The following is a 20,372-nucleotide window of genomic DNA, read 5'->3' as shown; positions in this document are numbered from 1 at the left end:
GGCGTCTAGTGGTGGGGGGCCATCTCTGGCACCCCCATTTCCTGGGGTCTAGTGGAGGGGGAAACTGTGCCCCCTGATCCCTGGGGTGCCTTGGGATGGGGACATTTCTTACCCCACATCTCGGGGTCTAGTGGATGGAGACTTTACTGTCCCCCTGATCTCCCGTTTCTTGAGATGGAGAATAGTTGTGGCTTTGCCCTGATCCCTGGTCTTGCAGTGAGGGATATCCCTGGTTCTAGTGGAGGGAGAAGAGCAAAGGGCCAAGGCGGAAGGCAGAACTCAGGTGGCGTGGGGAGGACGGGTATGGGCTAGATCAATTGGGTGAGAGCGGCAGCGTGCGTCGGTGCAGTAAAATCGAGGTGTCAGCGGGGTGTCAGGCTGCCAGTGCAGTTCTTGCTGACGAGCTGCATTTTCTGGATTTTTGGCGGGTCGTTACAGGACCTGGGTCCGATGTGGGTGGACTCCTCTTCCTTAAGGACAGCAACAGGAGCGTCTCTGGATCTCACACAGGCCATGGTCCCTGCCCCCTGGGACTTTGACTCCTCCAGCTCCTGGACTCTGGCACTCCTCCTGCCTGGCCTCCTGTGCCTCCTCCTTCTCTGTGGCCTCCAGCTCCTCACGTTTTGTGTCCAGGAGCACCTGTGTGATGTTCGTCTCCACACCAATCCCTTTGGAGTGGATGGGATGTGGGGCAGCATAAGGGTCTCAGCCAAGCAGGGGAGGTGGGGGGCTGGGGGTGGGGCCGCCTGGCTCCCCTCCCCAGTAGCCCCGCCCTCTGACCCACAGGGGCTTCTCCCTGTCACTCACCCTTTTCCGGGTCTCCTTTCCACTTTACCAGTTTCTGCAGCTGCTGTTTCTGCTGCTGAGTCCCACAGAAGAGCACCTGGGGTGAAGGCACTAGCTGAGGAGGCAGGTCTAGGCCCTTCCTGCCCCAGAGCCCGTGGCCCCTCTTTCACCTGGTCTCCCTCAGCTCCCTGATGGCGGCCTCCAGCAGGGCCTGCTGCCTTGGTGGCACCTGCAGCAGCTGGTCTATGGGCTGCTTCTGCCGCAGCATCCGCTGGTTCAGCTGCTCCTCCTTGGAGCCCAGGTGACAGCGGGCATCCAGGTGCTCTTGTCGGCAGCTATGTGCATTTCCAGGTACCAGCAGAATCGGCCCCAGGGAGGCCACTGGCACTGCACCTTTTCGTCCTGCCCCGGCATCTGTGGGAGGTAGGACAGTGTCTGTGAGGACAGGCAGGAGGACCGACTACATCCCAGCCAGGAGATGCAGGGCTCAGACCCTCAGCCACAGGCCCCCATGGCGTCTTTGTCCCAGAGCCTAGGAGTTGGGTCTCCCTCTGCCTCAGACCCTGACTCCTACCTGGCAACTGCCAACTCCAGACCCCTCTATGTAGTGTGGGCCAGTCAGTGCCACCACAGCCCTCAGGGCATTCTGACCTGTCCTTCCTGCCATCACCCAAGGCAGGCTCTTGGCCTCACAGGGGGTCTCACCAGCCCATTTCACAGAGCAGGAAAGTGACAGCCCAGAAGACTGAATTGTTATGCCCCAAGAATACCCCAGGGTGGAGGGGAGCTGATGGCCAGCAAACCCCTGCACCCTCTCTCAAAACTCTTCGTGTACGGCAACTTTTCGTGGGTTCGCAGTGAAGACATGTTGGAATGATAGGTGATAATTGGAGATGATAGGAGACTCGCTCAGCTCCAAGACTGGGGAATGTTACCCAGACCCCTTCCACTGTTACAGAGACACAACTCGAGCCTGGCCGGGCTCCCGGCCGGCCACCCCACAGCCCTCAGACTCCAGGTGGCGCTGCGCCCGCTTCTCTCACCCCAGCTCAGTCCCCTCAGCCCCCACTCGCATCCGCAGTTGTTCTCCGGGTTCACCTGTTGTTCCTGGAACCTCCTGCCTCCACCTGTCCTTGGAAATGTTTTCAACGATGTGGCTGTTTCGGGGGCACCCAGAGGCCGGTAAACCTGAGAGGAAGCAGACAGTCAAGGACCCCAGAACTTCAACCCCACCCAAACTTCATGGTCCACAGCCCCGACTCTTGGTTCCTCCTGCTCATCTCGGGGGCTGCTCAATTCTCACCGCCATCTGCTGCTCCGGGCCCCTTGCTAAGTAGATTCTTTCCTGCTTTGGACCCACTGGAGCCATCCTGGCAGTGCTGGCAGGGACACGAGGGACAACTAGAAACAAGCGTTCTATGTCCCGGCCCTAGAGCTCTCTGCATTTTCATGGTCGTAACATTCTGGGGAGTGGACAGCAGACCCCATCTCCTCTGGCTGCCCGCAGAGCAGGACACAGGTGCGGAGGGACGGGGAGACTCGCCCAGCTCCTGCTCCCAGCCTGTCTCCCCTGTCACAGTGCCCCATTCACAGGGCCCCTCCCTCAAAACTCGAAGTCACTCCTCCCCGCCTTGCCCTCCTCAGACATCACATGCTTCAAGCTCCTGGTGCTGTGCACCAGCCCAAATCACTCTCCCCTAAAAGATGACGCTCTGCCAAGCAATCTTCCGCCTTTATAAGATACACTTGATGTTTTAAAATTATGTTCTTTCAGCTCTTTCTGTCCCAAAAAGGAGGGGAGGGGTGTTTTCGCACAGTTAGACCCACTGCCAGGAGGGTCTGTGATGAGGGGTCTGGGAGTCGGGGACCCTGCTTTGACTCCCCAGCTCCTCAGTGCTGCCCTGAGCTCCCACCCCCATTGTTTCCTGAGCTGGGTGGACCAGTGTCCAGTCACTCAGGTCTTTGGACAGCAGGAGCCCAGGAGGTCCTATTCTGGGGACAGGAACGGACAGGTCCTGGAGAGGGGCTCTCTGGGGACTCCCATCCCAGAGTCCCGGGAGACCCTGACGAGGACAGAGGCTGCTGGGGACAAAACTGCCAGAAGTCTTGCTGGAAATGGGCCCGGGCTTGATCCTGTGCCCTCGGGGCCATACACTGACCAGTGCAGGACCAACGCAGGGCCTTTTCTTACCGTCCGTTGCGCTCTGCCAATTTCCAACGTTCCCCTAGAGATGACCCCTAGAAGTGACCCATAGATGACCCGTAGAAGGGTCACCATCTAGAGGTGACCCCTAGATGACCCCTCGAAGGGTCAACAGGGGGAAGGTGTGATGGGGCCACTTCTCCCTCAAGCATCCTTGAGAGAGGGTCCCCGAGGGTCAGGGCCAGGAGCTTTTTTTATAGGCAGGGATGGGGTTGTGGCCTCGGGGCTGCAACCCCATTGGCCAGGGAGAAATCTAGAGCTCCAGGGGTAACCTCACAGTGAAGGCTGCACCAGCCTCTGCCCTGGTGGGCCTGACGGGCCTCCCCACCCCCAGCCGGACCCTCGGGCACTGCCCCCTACCGACGATGGTGGCTTGGAACTCTGTGGGCCCCACGGTGGGCCAGGAGCACTGACCTTTTCGGTCTCCCGTAGCTCAGTCCACGACGTTCTCATTCCCAGAGACCACGTCCCCCCATGCCCAGGCTGGGCTGCAGCTGCCAGGATTCGCCCCTGAGCACCCCTAGGTCTGGCCTGGCTGCTGCTGTGGGAGCCCAGCGAGCCTGGCAGAGGGGCTGTCCTGGTCGCTGTCCCCACCGCCCTTCACTCCCCAGGCCCCTCTCCTTTCTCTCCTTGGAGCCCCTGCCCTCCCTGCCCTTCCTCTCTCCTCTCCTCAGGCCCGCGGAGTTCTTGCTCCCGCCTTATCCGGTGTCCACGTTCTCTCTGTCCTGTCTCTGCTTCTTCCCAGACTCGCAGCAGCCACTTTGTGGGGCTTTTGAGCCCGCAGACCCAGTCAGTCCCTGACCAGTTCCCCATGTTGCACAGAGACTTCCCTTTCTGAGCCCTGGAGGGCTCTTAATGACCCCACAGAACCTCCCTATCCCAGCTCTGCCCCTTTCTCTGAGACTCAGTCCATCCTATTGGGAGCTGGACACCAGACTTGGCCTTGGGGAAGCTGGACGCTTCTCTGGTGTTGCTCCCGGCCTGTTCTGGAAATCCCTCTCAATACACACACTCCCAACTAGGGCCACTCAGCCTGGCCACGCTGCCCTCACGAGTCCTGCAGCCTGAAATGAACCCCAACTCCCCCATATCGCCCGTGCCCACTATGGCACCCCAGAGTGCCCCTGTTCTCCCTGCCCTGAGCATATTCAGGCCCCAGTGGTCTGCGGCTGTCTCCTGTAGCTCTGACATCTCCCCCTCTCACTTTCAATGGTCTGAGAATCAAATCCATCTCTGATGGTGGGGCATAGGGTCACTGTGGGCTTGTGCTGTCTGGGGACCCTGTGGGCAGTGAAGGGTTCCACACTGGGGTGAGCTCTGGGCAGAGAAAGTCCATCCAGTCCTTGAGACGTTTGGGAAATACCTGGAGGTTTGCAGGTTCTTTTCCTGAGGCATGATATGGCCACTAAGGGGCCTGGCCCCCAGGAAGCATTGGGGGCAAGGTAGGGGCTCTTCCCGGTGGGCACTGCAGAGGGGGTGTACACGGAATAGGCCCCATGGCATGGGCATGTCATGTCAGGTTCTGATCCATGGTGAGACCCCCACAGGACAGCTCATGCTTCATCAAGAAGCATGAGCCGTTCCCTGACAGGACCCGCCCCACCCAATGCCACACACCCACACAGGTTGGGATGCATCCATTTGTAGAAACAATCTTGGAAACAGGACAGTGGCTGTCAGGGAGACTGATTCAGCCCTCTCCCCTCTCTCTCCTCTGCCACCAATTCATGATCCCCGAAACTGTCCCAGGTAGTGCCTAGAACTCAGTTGCTGACTGTTCCAGCCTCCATCCTTTTCAGGACTTCCTTTTCCAGAATAGAAAAAGTGCACAGGAGGACGGGGAGCTCTCGGCTCAGACTTTTGCTTGGTCTGTAGCCCATGAACCAAAGGTTTGAGTGTGGCCTCGTTTTCCCTGGGTCAAGTAGGTGTAGATGGTTGTACCCAAGTGCTGTTTTGAAAATCGGATGCTCTGAATGAGTGTTTCCTCTAAGCACCGAGATCCTTCCAAGTACTGCTTCATTGACCCTCATGGCCTGTGTACATACCTGAGAGGTTTGGGGTTAGTGGGGATCTCTATTTGCTCCAGCCTTTGTGATCAGGAGACCCTGTGGTGCCAGGGAACGTTCTTGACCTCATGCATCCCAAGCCTGTACTGAGTCTCCTGAGATTTCTCTCTGGCCTTCTGGACAGAATTTTAACTCAAAAAAGTGGAAAATGCCCTGGACCATGCAAGGACAGCGCACAAACCGGAAATATCTGAACATTTAGGTGGGAAAGCAGGGGTGAGGAGGCATTCTCCACTCCTCTCTCCTGGGATATAGTCTAAGGTAGGGGGTGGGGAGGTGTTCATTTCTTATTGCTATTCTTTGGACTACTTCTATGGGGGTGAGTATTTCTGCTCTGGGGACTTCTAATTGTGTAGTGTTGGAGGACATGTCTCCTATCTGAGCTCTGTTCTCTGTTGTGGGACATTTCTCCCCCCAGAGCTCTTGTGTCTAGTATTGGAAAACAATTTTCCCCAACATCCCTAGTGTTATTTTCTGGAGGAAATTTCAGCTCTGCTCATCCCTGGTGCCAAGTAATTGTGAACATCTCTGTCCCTGGAACCCTGCTGTCTATTGTTAGGGGAAAGCTCTGCACCCCATGTCACTGGTGCCTACTGCTTCGTGCCTGTTTTTGCCTCCCAGACCACTAGTGTCTATTATTGGGGGACATTTCTGCCCCCCACATCCCCGGTGCCCAGTGTTGGGGGAGATTTCTGCCTCCAGATGCACAGTCTTGCCCACACTACCAGCTTGTCCTTCTTGACTGTTACCACCTACAGCTCCTCAGGCTTTATGATCTCCACTGTGTTTGCCTCCACTTCAGTGTCCTTAGATTGACTGAAACTGGATAGACTGCGGGGCAGCCCCAGGCTCTCAGCCAACCAAGGGAGGTGGAGGGCTCGGGGGCAGAGTCAGCCTGGTTCCGACCCCCCGGGTGTCCTGCCTCCTGACCCCCATTGGGGGCTTCTCCCTCCTGAGGACCCTGACACACATTTTCAGGACACTTTTGTGTCAAAGCAGCAGCCAAGTCCTGGCCTGAGTCAGGCCACTGTGGAATGTCCAAGTGGACTGTCACTGCTCAGGCAGAGTCACAAGTGGAGGGCCAGTGCTGTCACCCCCTTTCCCTCCCTCACCCCTTCCCACTAGCAGGGAAATCCCTCTTATGGCCTCTAAGAACTTGAGCAATCCTTCCTTAGGGCACTGGGAAAAGGCCGGCCCTGTCTGCTTGCAGCACTTTTCTTTGGGTGCTGGCACCACACCCAGACTTTACTCCTGACTTAGTTCAGGGACCATACCTAGTGGACCTAGGGGGGCTCACTGATCCAACGTCAGCAGTGTGCAAGACTATCACTTTACCTGCTGTACTAATACCCTGCTCCAAGCAGTATTTTTCATTCAGCTGCTTCCCACCTAAATCTCCTTCCTGTAGAGTTGGGCTCCCTTAAAGATGCCCCACTCCCCCATCTGTGCGGCACAGTGCCCAGGGAGATAGCCCCGTGGAACCCGAAGCTTCCACTCCCAAGCACTTTCAGACTTTTCAAGAATGGGCCCCAGGGATATTGCAGGGTTTAAGGTGCTTGCCTTGATGCAGCCCAGCCCTGTTCAAGTCCTGATACTAGGATCTCCTGAGCCCTGCTGAAGAGGAGAGGGGACCTCTGCCCACATTTCCTGCAGGCTAACTTCAGACAGGCTATCCTGGAGAGCAGGAGCTGCCATGAGGCACAGGGTCTGGGAGAGACGAGACAGCCACGAAAATCACCCGGGATGTTCCAGAGGTGGTCTGTCACACTGTTCAACTTAGAAACCTGGGAAAATCCCCCAAATTTTCCTACGTTATTCATATGCTCCAGATCCTTATCTGCACCAAGAAAGCTTGGTCATTTCTTGTTCCATACTCTCCGGTCAGCTGCTCGGTAATACCCCGTCGCCCATCAGATCTGCTGTAAAACTGATCTCTCGCCTTGTGCGGTGTTCAGACTTTGGAGCTGTTCATTCCATTACCACTATTATCTCATCATGTTCTCCCACTTGCCAAAATGTGCTTTTTTTTTCCCTTTATGGGTCACACCCAGCGATGCACAGGGGTTACTCCTGACTCATGCACTCAGGAATTACTCCTGGTGGTACTCAGGAAACCATATGGGATTCTGGGAATCAAATCCAGGTCAGCCCCGTGCAAGGCAAACACCCTACTCACTGTGCTATCACTGCAGTCCCTGCTGCTTGGTTTTTAGTTAGCTTTAGGCAGAAATTTTGGCAAAGTTCGTACGTGTTCATACTCGTTGAAAACTCAAGGTTATATTAGTGCTGCAATTCTCACTTGTGAAACAACAAAACTCACTACCAAGCAGGGGAGAAAGCAAGACAAGACCAAAAGGAAAAAGAGCAACACCTAAGCAGTGGCACCTAGTGCACAGGAGGAGTTGGCAGAGAGCATGGCAGCTGGGTGGCACTGCCACTCGTCCAATGGAGACAGCACTACCCCAGTAGAGTTGTTAAGGCCAGACCCCAGCACCTCCAGTGTGCCCTTGGTCTAGAGGCGGCGAGAACTGGCAGGGCAGACAAGGGGCAAGGAGAAAGAGGGGAGCCAGAGCAGGAGCCGGACTCAGGGGTGGAGCATGGGGAGGGGCAGAAGGCAGGCCCCAGATCATTGGCCCAGAGGGCCATGCCAAACTGCAGGAGAGAACAAAGTGCCAATATGACAGCAGACAAGCTGTGACCCTCTGTGAATGGGAGTGGCAGACATTCAAAGTTGGGTAGCTTCCAGAAATGTTTACTGACACCAGGACCACTTGAACAGTCTGACAGAGTCACAGGGAGTCCCAAGGCAGGCAGGGAAGGCAGGGTAACTTGGTACCTACACTCCCAAGAAAAGCCTCGTGAAAACGTTCGACCCATGACCCCCAAGACAGGGCAACATAGGAAGCAGAGGTCGTTGAAGGTATCGGAGGTGCAGCCCTTCCCTGCTTTTGCTGGACACGAGAATCCATGGTCTCAGCAGATGCTGGGGGTTCCATATGGAAAACAAGGTTCTCCCTGTTCCCCACTTTAGTATCTTATTGGATTTAGAGCTTCCGACAGAGCTAGAAGCACAAATAAATGTCCACCTTGACACTGTGTATTCCCACTTTGGAAAATACCCTCTCCAGGCGCCCTCTAATGGCAGTATCATGCCCCTCTGCTGGTAAACTCATGGTAGGAGTGAGCCTCTAGAGACAGCCTCAATGTCAGGTAACTCATGAGGTGTGGCTAGGGATAGGGAAAGATACTGCGCAGGTGTGGGAGGCAGGAATAGTGGTGGGATGCAGCTCAACTGGGAGCAACCCATTGGCCTCAGTTGAGAAGTCATGACCTGCGCCGAGTCAGTGTGGTCGGTCCTGCTGGTCACCTTGTGGTACCCAGCCCTTCCACTCTCTTGAGTCTGTTTTCCTCTAGTGCCCAATGATTGACAGGCTTGAACCTCAAAAGATGTGTTTCTCCCTTTGCAAATTGTTCCAGGAAGCAGACCCCCGTTTGCCTTTGGGCCAAAGGATCCAGAGACAGGAGGAATCCTCAGTTAGTGGGGACCCGTTGCCCAAGGATTCAAAAACTTGGCCACCTTCTTCAGGAAGACCCTGGCTCTGGACTTAAGGAAATCCTTGTTGGAGCCCTGGAATGCACCATCCTGCAGTCTGTAGATGATTCGGTCCTAGTGTCAGAAGCCAAGAGGACTGAAAGAGAGCCTCAGAGGCTCTGCTCCAGCTCTTGGTTGAGGCTGGGCACCAGACCTCCTGGAAGAATGAGCATTTAGAAGTGAAAAAAAGAAAAACAAATAACCGAAAAGAAGCCCTCTCAAATCAGCAGTAGGGCTCCAGAGGCATTGAGGTTGATCCTCTTAGTGCCTGAGAAAGGGCACCAGGCTCTAGGTGCCCTGACCCTGAGTAGGGCCATTGGCAGAGGTCTGGGCATACCTGTCTCTGAGGCAGGGGGCTCTGATCTCCCGCTGTGCCACAGAGGTAAACAAACTATCTACCTCCAGGTCCCCATTCAGGGGTGACACTGATGACTAACAAAGGGCCCCAGTGGCTACCAATTGCCCAGATGGCACAGTCCCTGGGATTATGTGAAAATCCACATCTAACTTTTGCGACTCTAGATTTTGGTGTGAAAACCCACTCTAACGTTCGCGACCCCAGCCTTTCTGCCTATCGGATGGGACCCCATCCTCTGACTTGCAAGAAGCAGTGGATTAAATCTCTTGCTCAGAACCACTGAACAGTTCAGGAGCAGTTTCCAAGCTGAGTGGCATCCGGATAAAGACCATAAGAAAGAAGCCCTGAACCCTCTGGAAAGGCTAAGAGGGGCGCGCTCGGGGAGGGATAGGGAAAAGCGCGAAACATGGTGAGACCCCACGATCTCTATATTTCATATTAAAAATTGAAATTTATTTCTTTGGATTTATTTTTTGATTGGGTTTTTATTTCATGTTTTGAGTTTGTTTCTGCATATATGGATGTGTTGGCGGCTGTGTAACTTTTTTTATCCAAGTATTTTTTTAAATTTTTTTATTAGTGAAACACCATGAGGTACAGTTATAGACTTACAAATTTTTCTGCTTGGTATTCAGTCACACAACGATCAAGTAACCATCCCTCCACCAGCGCCCATCCTCCACCACCACGGGTCCCAGCATCCCTCCCACCCCCCATCCCCCCTCCCCACCCTGCCTCTGTGGAAGGGCATTCCCACTTGTTCTCTTTCTCCTTTTGGGTGCTGTGGTTTGCAAGAGAGTCACTGAGTGGCAATCATGCTTGGTCTATAGTCTACTTTCAGCATGCTTCTCCCACCCTGGGAGGATCCTCCCAACACCCTTTATTTGGTGCTCTCTGCTCTATCTGAGCCTCTTTGGAGGCTGTGTAACTTTTTTACATGCAGAGTACGAGTCTCAATGTTGTTCTGTTTGGGTCATCTCGCCACTCCTAGTACGCAGCATCCCTGCCATGGGGGCACGTCTGCAATTGCTTTGTGTAGCCGTAGAGCCTCATAGTCCCATAGCCCCATTCCTCAATGGGAAGGGGCAGAGGAGGGGAGAAGGGAGGGGGCAGGAAGGAGGAGGGGGAGAGGAGAAGGGCGGGAAGGAAGAGGGAAGAAAGACAAGATTGGGGTAGATGAATATGATTTTGACAGGGTAGGTAAAAGACGGAATTACAGGTGAGTAAGAATTCTGTTTGACCCTTTTCAGGGGCATGCAGGTGACAGGCTCTAGACATGGTGAATCTCATGGCAAGGGAAACCCACAATCTAGAAGCAACTGCCAACTGCCGGCAGGACCCATCTCGCCCAAGACACATACCCACACGGCCTAGGATGGATCCATTTATTGAAACAGGCTTGGAAATAGGACAGTGACTGTCAGAGAGTGACCCAGCATGCCTCCTTCCTCTCTCCTCTTCTCAATTCATTAGTGCCCAAACAGCCCCCAAAGAGTGTCTAGAACTGGTTGCTCGATGTTTCCAGCTCCTGTTAGCTTCAGGGCTGCCATATGCAGAAACGGGGCTGTGTACTGGGGAGGGAAAGCTCCCACCTCAGCCCTTGTTTGGCTTTTGAAGCTATCATGACTGAGGTTGGAGTGTGGCCCAGTTTAAATTTCTGCTCCCAACATCCCTGGTGCCTAGAGGTAGGAGACATTTTTGTCCCACTGATCCCTGCGGTCTAGTGTTGGGGGACCTTTCTGCCCCCTTGATCCCTAGGGTCTAGTGCTGAGGGAAAGTGGAAGAGTGGGGAGGAGGGAGGAAGGAGGAGGGTGGGAAGAACTGTATCAGGGCTAGATTAGTTGGAATTGAAGAACACAGGGTACATCATCAGGGTAGAAAAAGTGGATTAATGGTGAACAAGTTGTCCAGCAGAACTCGAGTGGACGAACTGGATTCTGGTTATTTGGGGGCAGGTCATTACAGGACCCAGGTCTGAGGTCTGCGGCCTCCTGTTCCTCACAGACAGGAACAGGAGGGCCTCTCTGGGTTCTTCACACAATCCATGATCCCGCTCCCCGGGTCTGGACGCCAGACCTTAATCTCAGACCTTAGTCATCCAGATGCTTAGTCTTCTCACACGCCACCAGCCTGTCCTTCATGACCATCACCTCGAGTTCCATAGAGGTCATGGTCTCACAAACCTCCACTATGTTCACCTCCAACTCCGTGTTCTTCGACACTGGATTGAATGTGGGGCACTCCAGGGTCTCAGCCAAGCAAGGAAGTTGGATGCATCTCAGGGGTCCCGCCTGGCTCCACCTCCCTATAGCCCCACCTCCAGATCCCCAACAGGCACTTCTCCCTCCTGGAGACTGACCCCACCACTCACCCTCTTCAGGGTACCCTTGGGATTCCAGCAAGGCCTGGGGCTCAGTTGCTCCTGATTTCAGGACTGAGGATCCCCTAAAGATGATGGCACCTGGTGAGTAGGCAGGTCTAGGACCGGATGTGCCTTCTTGTCCCTGAGCCCCTGCCCACCCCCTCACCTGGGATTCCCTCAGCTCCCTGAAGGTGGCCTCCAGCAGGGCCTGCTGCCTTGTTAGCACCTGCTACAGCTGGTCCATGATCTGCTTGTGCCTCAGCACCTGCTCAACCTTGGAGCCTTGTTGAGTGGGACATCAAGGTGTGGGGTTGCCGCTGTGTGCTGCTTTTGGTACCAGCAGAAGCATTCCAGGCTGCAGGCACTGCACCTTCTGGTCTTGCATGCACATCTATGTCATGAAAAAGGTCGAAGCCTGTCCAAATCCCAGCCACAACATTCAGGGCCCAGACACTCACACACAGGCCCAAGGAAAACAGCACATCGGGTAACCTGTGCCCTGCACATTCCCCTGGGGGCCTTTCTCCCAAGGCCTTAGAGATGGGGCCTACCCCTACCTCGACCCAGCAGCCTCCCCGCTACTAGGACCCTCTCTGTGCAGTGAGGGCCAGTCCGCACCCCCACAACCCCTCTAGCCTCTTCTAGATTTTGATACATTATAGTGGGCGGCGTCCTGGCCTGTCCTTCCTCCCACCACCCCAGGCAGGCTCCTACCCTCACAGTGGGTCTCCCCCGGCACCTTCTGTCATTTCTCCATATCCACCTTGTCCTGATTCACTCCCCTTGCAGCTGATCTGGAGTTGGCTCTGCAGTCGCACCTGCTCCTCCTCCTGCTCATTCTCAGAGACCAACACTGGTCAGAGGCCACGTCCTACTGCGGGAGGCCGAGAACCTACTCCTGTTGCTGCCGCAGACACTCACCTGTTTTTCCTGCAGTCCCACCTGTGGGCGCAAGGCTGGAAGTGAGGACAGGCAGCCAGGACATCCTGCTCTGGGTCCAGGGATGTGGAGGTCAAGTACCGACTGCCAGGCCCAAGGCTGACAGCACTTGGGCAATCTGTCCCCTGTGCAGGCCCCCATGGTATTGCTCCAGTGGCCTAAAAGATGAGACCTCCCTTGACTGGGGACCCTGTCTCCTGTCCTGTGTTCAGGGATCACCCCTAATGGTGCTCAAGGATCCATAGGAGGTGCCAGGAATCAACCCAGGATAGAAATATGCAAAGCAGACACCTCACCACCTGTTCTAGCTTTTGATATATTACATTTCCTTGTTTGTTTGCTTCTTTGGTTTTGGAACCACAGCAGGGATCAGTCCCAGCCATGCTCAAAGGACTCTATGGGATGCCAGAGATTGAAGTCAGAGAGCCCAAGTGCCCTTCCCGCTCTACTATCTGCCGACCTCTTGTATCTTTTTCAAAATTAAAATTTTAACTTACCGTTGATTTTTCTACATTGCATCCCGAAAGGAATACCAGTTTACAATGGTGCGTGTGAAATTCCCAAATTCTCCAGCGAGTCCCACTGCAATAAGAACCGTCCCTCCCATCTTCCCCCTCCTCTTTTCGCATACTTGGAGATTTTTGGAGGGACATACCCAGTGTTGCTCAGGCCTCACTCCTGGCTCTGTACTCAGGGACGACTCCTGGTGGGGTTTCGGGATCATATGGGGTGCCCTGGGTCACATCTGGATTGGCTGGTCCACAGGGCAAATGCCCTACCCTCTGGACTACCTCTCTAATCCTGCAAGATAGTTTTCTTGAAAGAAACTTACTCAGTAAGATATGAAGGGAGCACGTGTTCAAAACAGAATCTGGGCTGAAAGAGCTGACCACTCCCCCTAACTTCTAACAGCCAGTAACTGCCTGTACCCCTCATCACTGTTTCTTGTGTGTGTGTGTGTGTGTGTGTGTGTGTGTGTAATTTATATTTTTAATTTTTTTTTATTTTTATTAGAGAGGCATCCTGAGGTACAGTTGTAAACTTACAAACTTTTGTGTTTGGGTTTCAATTATACAATGATCAAATACCCATCCCTCCACCAGTTCCCATTTCCCACCAACACGGATCCCAGTATTCCCCCTACCCCTCATCCCCCACATCCCACCCTGCCTCTGTGGCAGGGCATTCCCTTTGGTTCTCTCTCTCTTATTGGGTGTTGTGGTTTGCAAAAAAGGCAATGGGTGACAATCATGTTCGGTCTATCTACTTTTAGCCTGCTTCTCTCATCCTGGGAGGATCCTCCCAACACCCTTTATTTGGTGTTCCCTTCTCTATCTGAGCTCCCTTTCCCCCTAGCATGTGTGGCTGGCCTCCAAGCCATGGAGTAAAATTCCTGGTACTAATCTTGGCCAATCTTGGGTGTTAGTCTACTATTTTGTTGCTTTATGTTCCCCAGATGAATGCAATCTTTCTATGTCTATCCCTCTCTTTCTGACTCATTTCACTTAGCGTGATACTTTTCATGTAGTACCACTTGTATGTAAATTTCATGACTTCATCTTTTCTAACAGCTACATGGTACTCCATTGTGTAGATGTACCAAAGTTTCTTTAACCAGTCATCTGTTCCTGGGCACTCAGGTTTCTTCCAGTTTCTGGCTATTGTAGAGTGCTGCAGTGAACAAACAAGTGCAGATGTCATTTCGACTATACTTTATTGCCTCTCTGGGATATATTCCCAGGAGTGGTATTGCTGGGTCAAATGGAAACTCAATTTCTAATTTTTTAAGAATCGTCCATACTGTTTTCCAAAAGGGCTGAACCAGTCGGCATTCCCAACAGCAGTGAAGGAGGGTCCCTTTCTCGCCACATCCGTGCCAGCACCGGTTGCTTTTATTCTTGTGGATATGGGCCAGGCTTTGTGGTGTGAAATGATATCTCATTGTGGTTTTTATCTGCATCTCCCTGATGATTAATGATGTGGAGTATTTTCTCATGTGCCTTTTAGCCATTTGGATTTCTTCTTTGTGAAAGTTTCTATTCATTTAATCTGCCCATTTTTTTTTAATGGGGTTGGATGTTTTCTTCTTGTGGAGTTCAACCAGTACTTTGTACATCCTTGATAAATCAACCCCTTATCGGATGCGTATTTGGCAAATATCCTTTCCCATTCTGTAGGCTGTCTTTGTATTTTGGTCACTGTTTCTTTTGAGGTGCAGAAGTTTCTTAGTTTAAGATAGTCCCATTTGTCTATCTCCGCTTTCAATTGCTTGGCCAGTGGCAGGAATGACTAAATTTGACAAGAAACAAATGTGAGGTTTGCTCTGACCAAATGGTGACCAAAACCAAATGGCAACCGGCTGAGTGGACAGCCACATTCCTGGAGTCAGAGATCACCTTGTCCCAGGTGAGGAAGAAAGACTTATCGCCCACCTGGTGACAGGAAGCCACCAGGCTGCATTCCAGGTTCCTCACCATTGACTCATGAACAGATGACTAGGACCAGACCAAGACAACTTAAAAGCCCCTTTGGTCTAACCCAGGGCACGGGTGTACCACTGCCTCACCTGAGGTCCGCCAAGGAGGGCCCCCAGTAAGCTACTTCTATTTCCGTAGCTTTATCTGTCTCCTTCGCTCTGTCTGGCCTGGATGGGCTTCCCAAATCTCTCACCGAGCAAGAGTGTAAGGGAGAGCAGTTTGCCCGAGCAGGGATGGAAGAGGCTCACGGGAACGCTCGAACACTGGAGCTTAGAAACTGGAGTCACCGCTGTGGGAGCACCTGAGAGCACTAGGCACCACTGTATGTTAGATGAAAGTTGTTACCACAGAATCGAGGTAGCCTGTAAACAACCTACATAATTATGCTGTGACCTGCTAATGCCCGTTTGGGGGTAGCTGGATAGAGCCTGCACACATGGAATACACTAGGATGCTTCCAGCAAATTCTTGGGTGGCACCTGTGTCTGGGTGAGACTCTGTAAGATCCTAAGTGGAAAAACTCCCAAGAGAGTCATTCAATGGGAGAACAGCTCTCCCACCGGCAAGGGGTGAGAGGGGTCAAGCTGCTGATCCCCACACTCTCCCAGCTCCCCAAACCTCAAGGCAAACCTAGACTTGGTGTTTCCAGAGCCCAGGGACCCAGAGGCCGGACACGGGGAGCTAAGCCCAGAGCCCCAGTAGAGGCTGCGAGAGGGTGTGCAGGACATGTGTGAGGTGTGCAGAACCGTGAGAGTGAATGGGCGGCCCCAGGTCCATGGTGCAGGTAGAGGGGCAGGGCTATGAACTGGGCACCGAGGGGTAAACAAGGAGCTGCCTGTGCCTGCCCTGGCCAGCCTTACCAGGAGTGTGACTCCCAGTAGAAATGTGACTGTCAGGAAGGGGCATGGCTGACCAAATTCCTGGAAATGATTGGAACAGGATGGCTCTTCCTTTTGAGGCTTTGCCATCTGGTCTGACACATGGACCTGGACGCACTTCTTGTCACCAGTAGCGTGTCACTCAGCCAAGGCTGTCCCACCAGGTCCAGGCGTGCAGGAACAAAGAGGAGTCAGGGTCTGGTTCTCTATTACATGGGGTCTGACCGTGCTGTGATGGTGGCAGTGGGACTTGTATTACGGAACATGATGGTCCACAAAGAAGTGGGGCGCTATTATCAGGGATCAGCTCCATACAGACTCGGGGACACTAGAAACATGTTCCATCCACGGCCCCATTCTGCTCCACTGATAACACACTGTCTTTCTGCTGGGGTGGGTGCCATCCAGGGGGAGCCTGGCTGAGGGGACAGCATCTTGGACCCACCTGCTGCAGGAGCAATTTCAAGTCTTTTGCCTTGCACGCAGCCAACATGGCCGACCCGAGTTCGATTCCTCCGTCCCTCTCTGAGAGCCCGGCAAGCTACCGAGGTATCTTGCCCGCACGGCAGAGCCTGGCAAGCTCCCCATGACGTATTCGATATGCCAAACACAGTAACAACAGTCTCCAATGGAGACATTACTGGGCCTGCTGGAGCAAATGGATGATCAAGGGGAGGGCCATCCTGAGAAACCTGATGTGGCCACTAGGGGGCAAAGTGGGGTCTGTCCTTGGTGCCACTGCAGAGGGGAAAGGGGAAACAGGCACCAGGGGCAGGGGAGGCCACGGATGTGCTGCAGTGGAAGGCAGGGCTCTGGGTGCTGCATCCTGCCCTCCCTCCTGGGGACTCATCCGTGATTGAGACCTTCAACCCTTGGGGTGGACTCTCCTGGCGTCATTGACAGGCTTCACACAGGGGCAGGCAGGTGAAGCGTCTTGGCATGGTGACATGGCCAAGGCTTCCCACAATCTAGAAGCAATTGTCAACTACTGGCCAGACCTGCCCCGCCCAGTGACACACACACCCACACAGGCCTGGGATAGATCCATTTATTGCAACAATCGTGAAAATCAGACAGTGGCGGTCAGGGAGAAAGCCCGCCTTCCTCCTTCCCCTCTTCTCAGCCAGCAATACAAAGTCCCCAAACAGCCCCAAAGAGTGTGTAGAATCCGGTCACTGTATGGAACCAGTGCCCAAGCTTCAGGGCTGTCATGCGCAGAAACAGGACCCCACAATGGGGAGGGGAGAGCTGAGTTGTGACTTCTGACCTCCAAATCATTGTTTGCTAGTGCTGGCGGGATATAACTGCCATCCTGATCCCTCCGATCTTGTGGAGGGGGACATCTCGGCCCCTCCAATACCTGGGGTCTAGTGTGGGGGGACACATCGGCACCCCCCGATACTGGCGTCTAGTGGTGGGGGGCATCTCTGGCCCCCCCGATCCCAGGCGTCTAGTGGTGGGGAGGCATCTCTGGCCCCCCCGATCCCTGGCGTCTAGTGGTGGGGAGGCATCACTGGCCTCCCGACCCCTGGCGTCTAGTGGTGGGGGGGCATCTCTGGCCCCCCCGATCCCTGGTGTCTAGTGGTGCGGAGGCATCACTGGACCCCCCATCCCTGGCGTCTAGTGGGGGGGGGCATCTCTGGCCCCCCCTTAATCCTTGCCCTCTAGTGGGGGGGAATCTCTGGCCCCCCCCGATCCCTGGCGTCTAGTGGGGGGACATCTCTGGCCCCCCCTTGATCCTTGCCCTCTAGTGGGGGGGGGAATCTCTGGCCCCTCCCGATCCCTGGCGTCTAGTGGGGGGGCATCTCTGGCCCCCCCTTGATCCATGCCCTCTAGTGGGGGGGGAATCTCTGGCCCCCCCGATCCCTGGTGTCTAGTGGAGGGGGGGCATCTCTGGCCCCCCCTTGATCCTTGCCCTCTAGTGGGGGAGGGAATCTCTGGCCCCCCCCAATCCCTGGCGTCTAGTTGTGGGGGGGCATCTCTGGCCCCCCCTTGATCCTTGCCCTCTAGTGCGGGGGGAATCTCTGGCCCCCCCCGATCCCTGGCGTCTAGTGGGGGGGCATCTCTGGCCCCCCCTTGATCCTTGCCCTCTAGTGGGGGAGGGAATCTCTGGCCCCCCCAATCCCTGGCGTCTAGTGGTGGGGGGGCATCTCTGGCCCCCCCTTGATCCTTGCCCTCTAGTGTGGGGGGAATCTCTGGCCCCCCCCGATCCCTGGCGTCTAGTGGGGGGGCATCTCTGGCCCTCCCTTGATCCTTGCCCTCTAGTGGGGGGGGGAAACTCTGGCCCCACCTGATCCCTGGCGTCTAGTGGGGGGGCATCTCTGGCCCCCCCTTGATCCTTGCCCTCTAGTGGGGGGGAAATCTCTGGCCTCCCCAATCCCTGGCGTCTAGTGGGGGGGGCATCTCTGGCCCCCCCTTGATCCTTGCCCTCTAGTGGGGGGGGATCTCTGGCCCCTCCCGATCCCTGGCGTCTAGTGGGGGGGCATCTCTGGCCCCCCCTTGATCCATGCCCTCTAGTGGGGGGGGAATCTCTGGCCCCCCCCGATCCCTGGTGTCTAGTGGAGGGGGGGCATCTCTGGCCCCCCCTTGATCCTTGCCCTCTAGTGGGGGAGGGAATCTCTGGCCCCCCCCAATCCCTGGCGTCTAGTGGTGGGGGGGCATCTCTGGCCCCCCCTTGATCCTTGCCCTCTAGTGTGGGGGGAATCTCTGGCCCCCCCCCGATCCCTGGCGTCCAGTGGGGGGGCATCTCTGGCCCTCCCTTGATCCTTGCCCTCTAGTGGGGGGGGGGGAAACTCTGGCCCCACCTGATCCCTGGCGTCTAGTGAGGGGGCATCTCTGGCCCCCCCTTGATCCTTGCCCTCTAGTGGGGGGGAAATCTCTGGCCTCCCCAATCCCTGGCGTCTAGTGGGGGGGCATCTCTGGCCCCCCCTTGATCCTTGCCCTCTAGTGGGGGGGGATCTCTGGCCCCCCCCGATCCCTGGCGTCTAGTGCTGGGGGGCATCTCTGGCCCCCCTTTGATCCTTTCCCTCTAGTGGGGGAGGGAATCTCTGGCCCCCCCGTTCCCTGGCGTCTAGTGGGGGGGGAAACTGTGCCCCCTGATCCCTGGGGTGCCTTGGGGTGGGGACATTTCTTACCCCACATCTCGGGGTCTAGTGGATGGAGACTTTACTGTCCCCCTGATCTCCAGTTTCTTGAGATGGAGAATAGTTGTGCCTTTGCCCTGATCCCTGGTCTTGCAGTGAGGGATATCCCTGGTTCTAGTGGAGGGAGAAGAGCAAAGGGCCAAGGCGGAAGGCAGAACTCCGGTGGCGTGGGGAGGACGGGGCTGGGCTAGATCAATTGGGTGAGAGCGGCAGGGTGCATCGGTGCAGTAAAATCGAGGTGTCAGCTGGGTGTCAGGCTGCCAGTGGAGCTCTTGCTGACCAGCTGCGTTTTCTGGATTTTCGGCGGGTCATTACAGGACCTGGGTCCGATGACGGTGGACTCCTCTTCCTTAAGGACAGCAACAGGAGCGTCTCTGGATCTCACACAGGCCATGGTCCCTGCCCCCTGGGACTTGACTGACTCCTGCAGCTCCTGGACTCTGGCACTCCTCCTGCCTGGCCTCCTGTGCCTCCTCCTTCTCTGTGGCCTCCAGCTCCTCACGTTTTGTGTCCAGGAGCACCTGTGTGTTGTTCGTCTCCACGCCAATCCCTTTGGAGTGAATGGGATGTGGGGCAGCATAAGGGTCTCAACCAAGGAAGGGAGGTGGGGGGCTGGGGGTGGGGCCGCCTGGCTCCCCTCCCCAGTAGCCCCGCCCTCTGACCCACAGGGGCTTCTCCCTGTCACTCACCCTTTTCCGGGACTCCTCTCCACTTTACCAGGTTCTGCAGCTGCTGTTTCTGCTGCTGAGTCCCACAGAAGAGCACCTGGGGTGAAGGCACTAGCTGAGGAGGCAGGTCTAGGGCCCTCCTGCCCCAGAGCCCATGGCCCCTCCCTCACCTGGTCTCCCTCAGCTCCCTGATGGCGGCCTCCAGCAGGGCCTGCTGCCTTGGTGGCACCTGCAGCAGCTGGTCTACGGGCTGTTTTTGCCGCAGCATCTGCTGGTACAGTTGCTTCTCCTTGGAGCCCAGGTGACAGCGGGCATCCAGGTGCTCTTTTCGGCAGCTATGTGCATTTCCAGGTACCAGAAGAATCGGCCCCAGTGAGGCCACTGGCACTGCACCTTTTCGTCCTGCACCGGCATCTGTGGGAGGTAGGACAGTGTCTGTGAGGACAGGCAGGAGGGCCGATTACATCCCAGCCAGGAGATGCAGGGCTCAGACCCTCACCCACAGGCCCCCATGGCGTCTTTGTCCCAGAGCCTAGGAGTTGGGTCTCCCTCTGCCTCGGACCCTGACTCCTACCTGGCAACTGCCAACTCCAGACCCCTCTGTGTAGTGTGGGCCAGTCAGTGCCACCACAGCCCTCAGGGCATTCTGACCTGTCCTTCCTGCCATCAGCCAAGGCAGGCTCTTGGCCTCACAGGGGGTCTCACCAGCCCATTTCACAGAGCAGGAAAGTCACAGCCAAGAAGACTGGATTATTATGCCCCAAGAATACCCCAGGGTGGAGGGGAGCTGATGGCCAGCAAACCCCTGCACCCTCTCTCCAAACTCTTCGTGTTCGGCAACTTTTCGTGGGCTCGCAGTGAAGACAAGTTGGAATGATAGGTGATAATTGGAGATGATAG

At 55.4% G+C, this 20,372-nt stretch overlaps 1 protein-coding gene across 1 annotated transcript in view; it reads right to left on the bottom strand.

The window, feature by feature from the left end:
- Positions 1-362: 362 nt before the first annotated feature.
- LOC130026613 (polypeptide N-acetylgalactosaminyltransferase 12-like) overlaps positions 363-20,372 on the bottom strand; it is a 144,829-nt gene continuing 124,819 nt past the window's right edge. Inside the window, exon 11 of the mRNA XM_056117449.1 lies at positions 363-413. Coding sequence (XP_055973424.1) covers positions 363-413 — 51 coding nt within the window. The remainder of the gene's footprint in view (positions 414-20,372) is intronic.

The sequence above is a fragment of the Sorex fumeus genome, unplaced genomic scaffold (assembly GCF_029834395.1).
Source record: "Sorex fumeus unplaced genomic scaffold, SorFum_2.1 ptg000034l, whole genome shotgun sequence".
In the NCBI taxonomy this organism is placed as follows: Eukaryota; Metazoa; Chordata; class Mammalia; order Eulipotyphla; family Soricidae; genus Sorex; species Sorex fumeus.
Note: the sequence above shows the minus strand (reverse complement) of the source record. Positions and strands in the feature narration are given on the sequence as shown.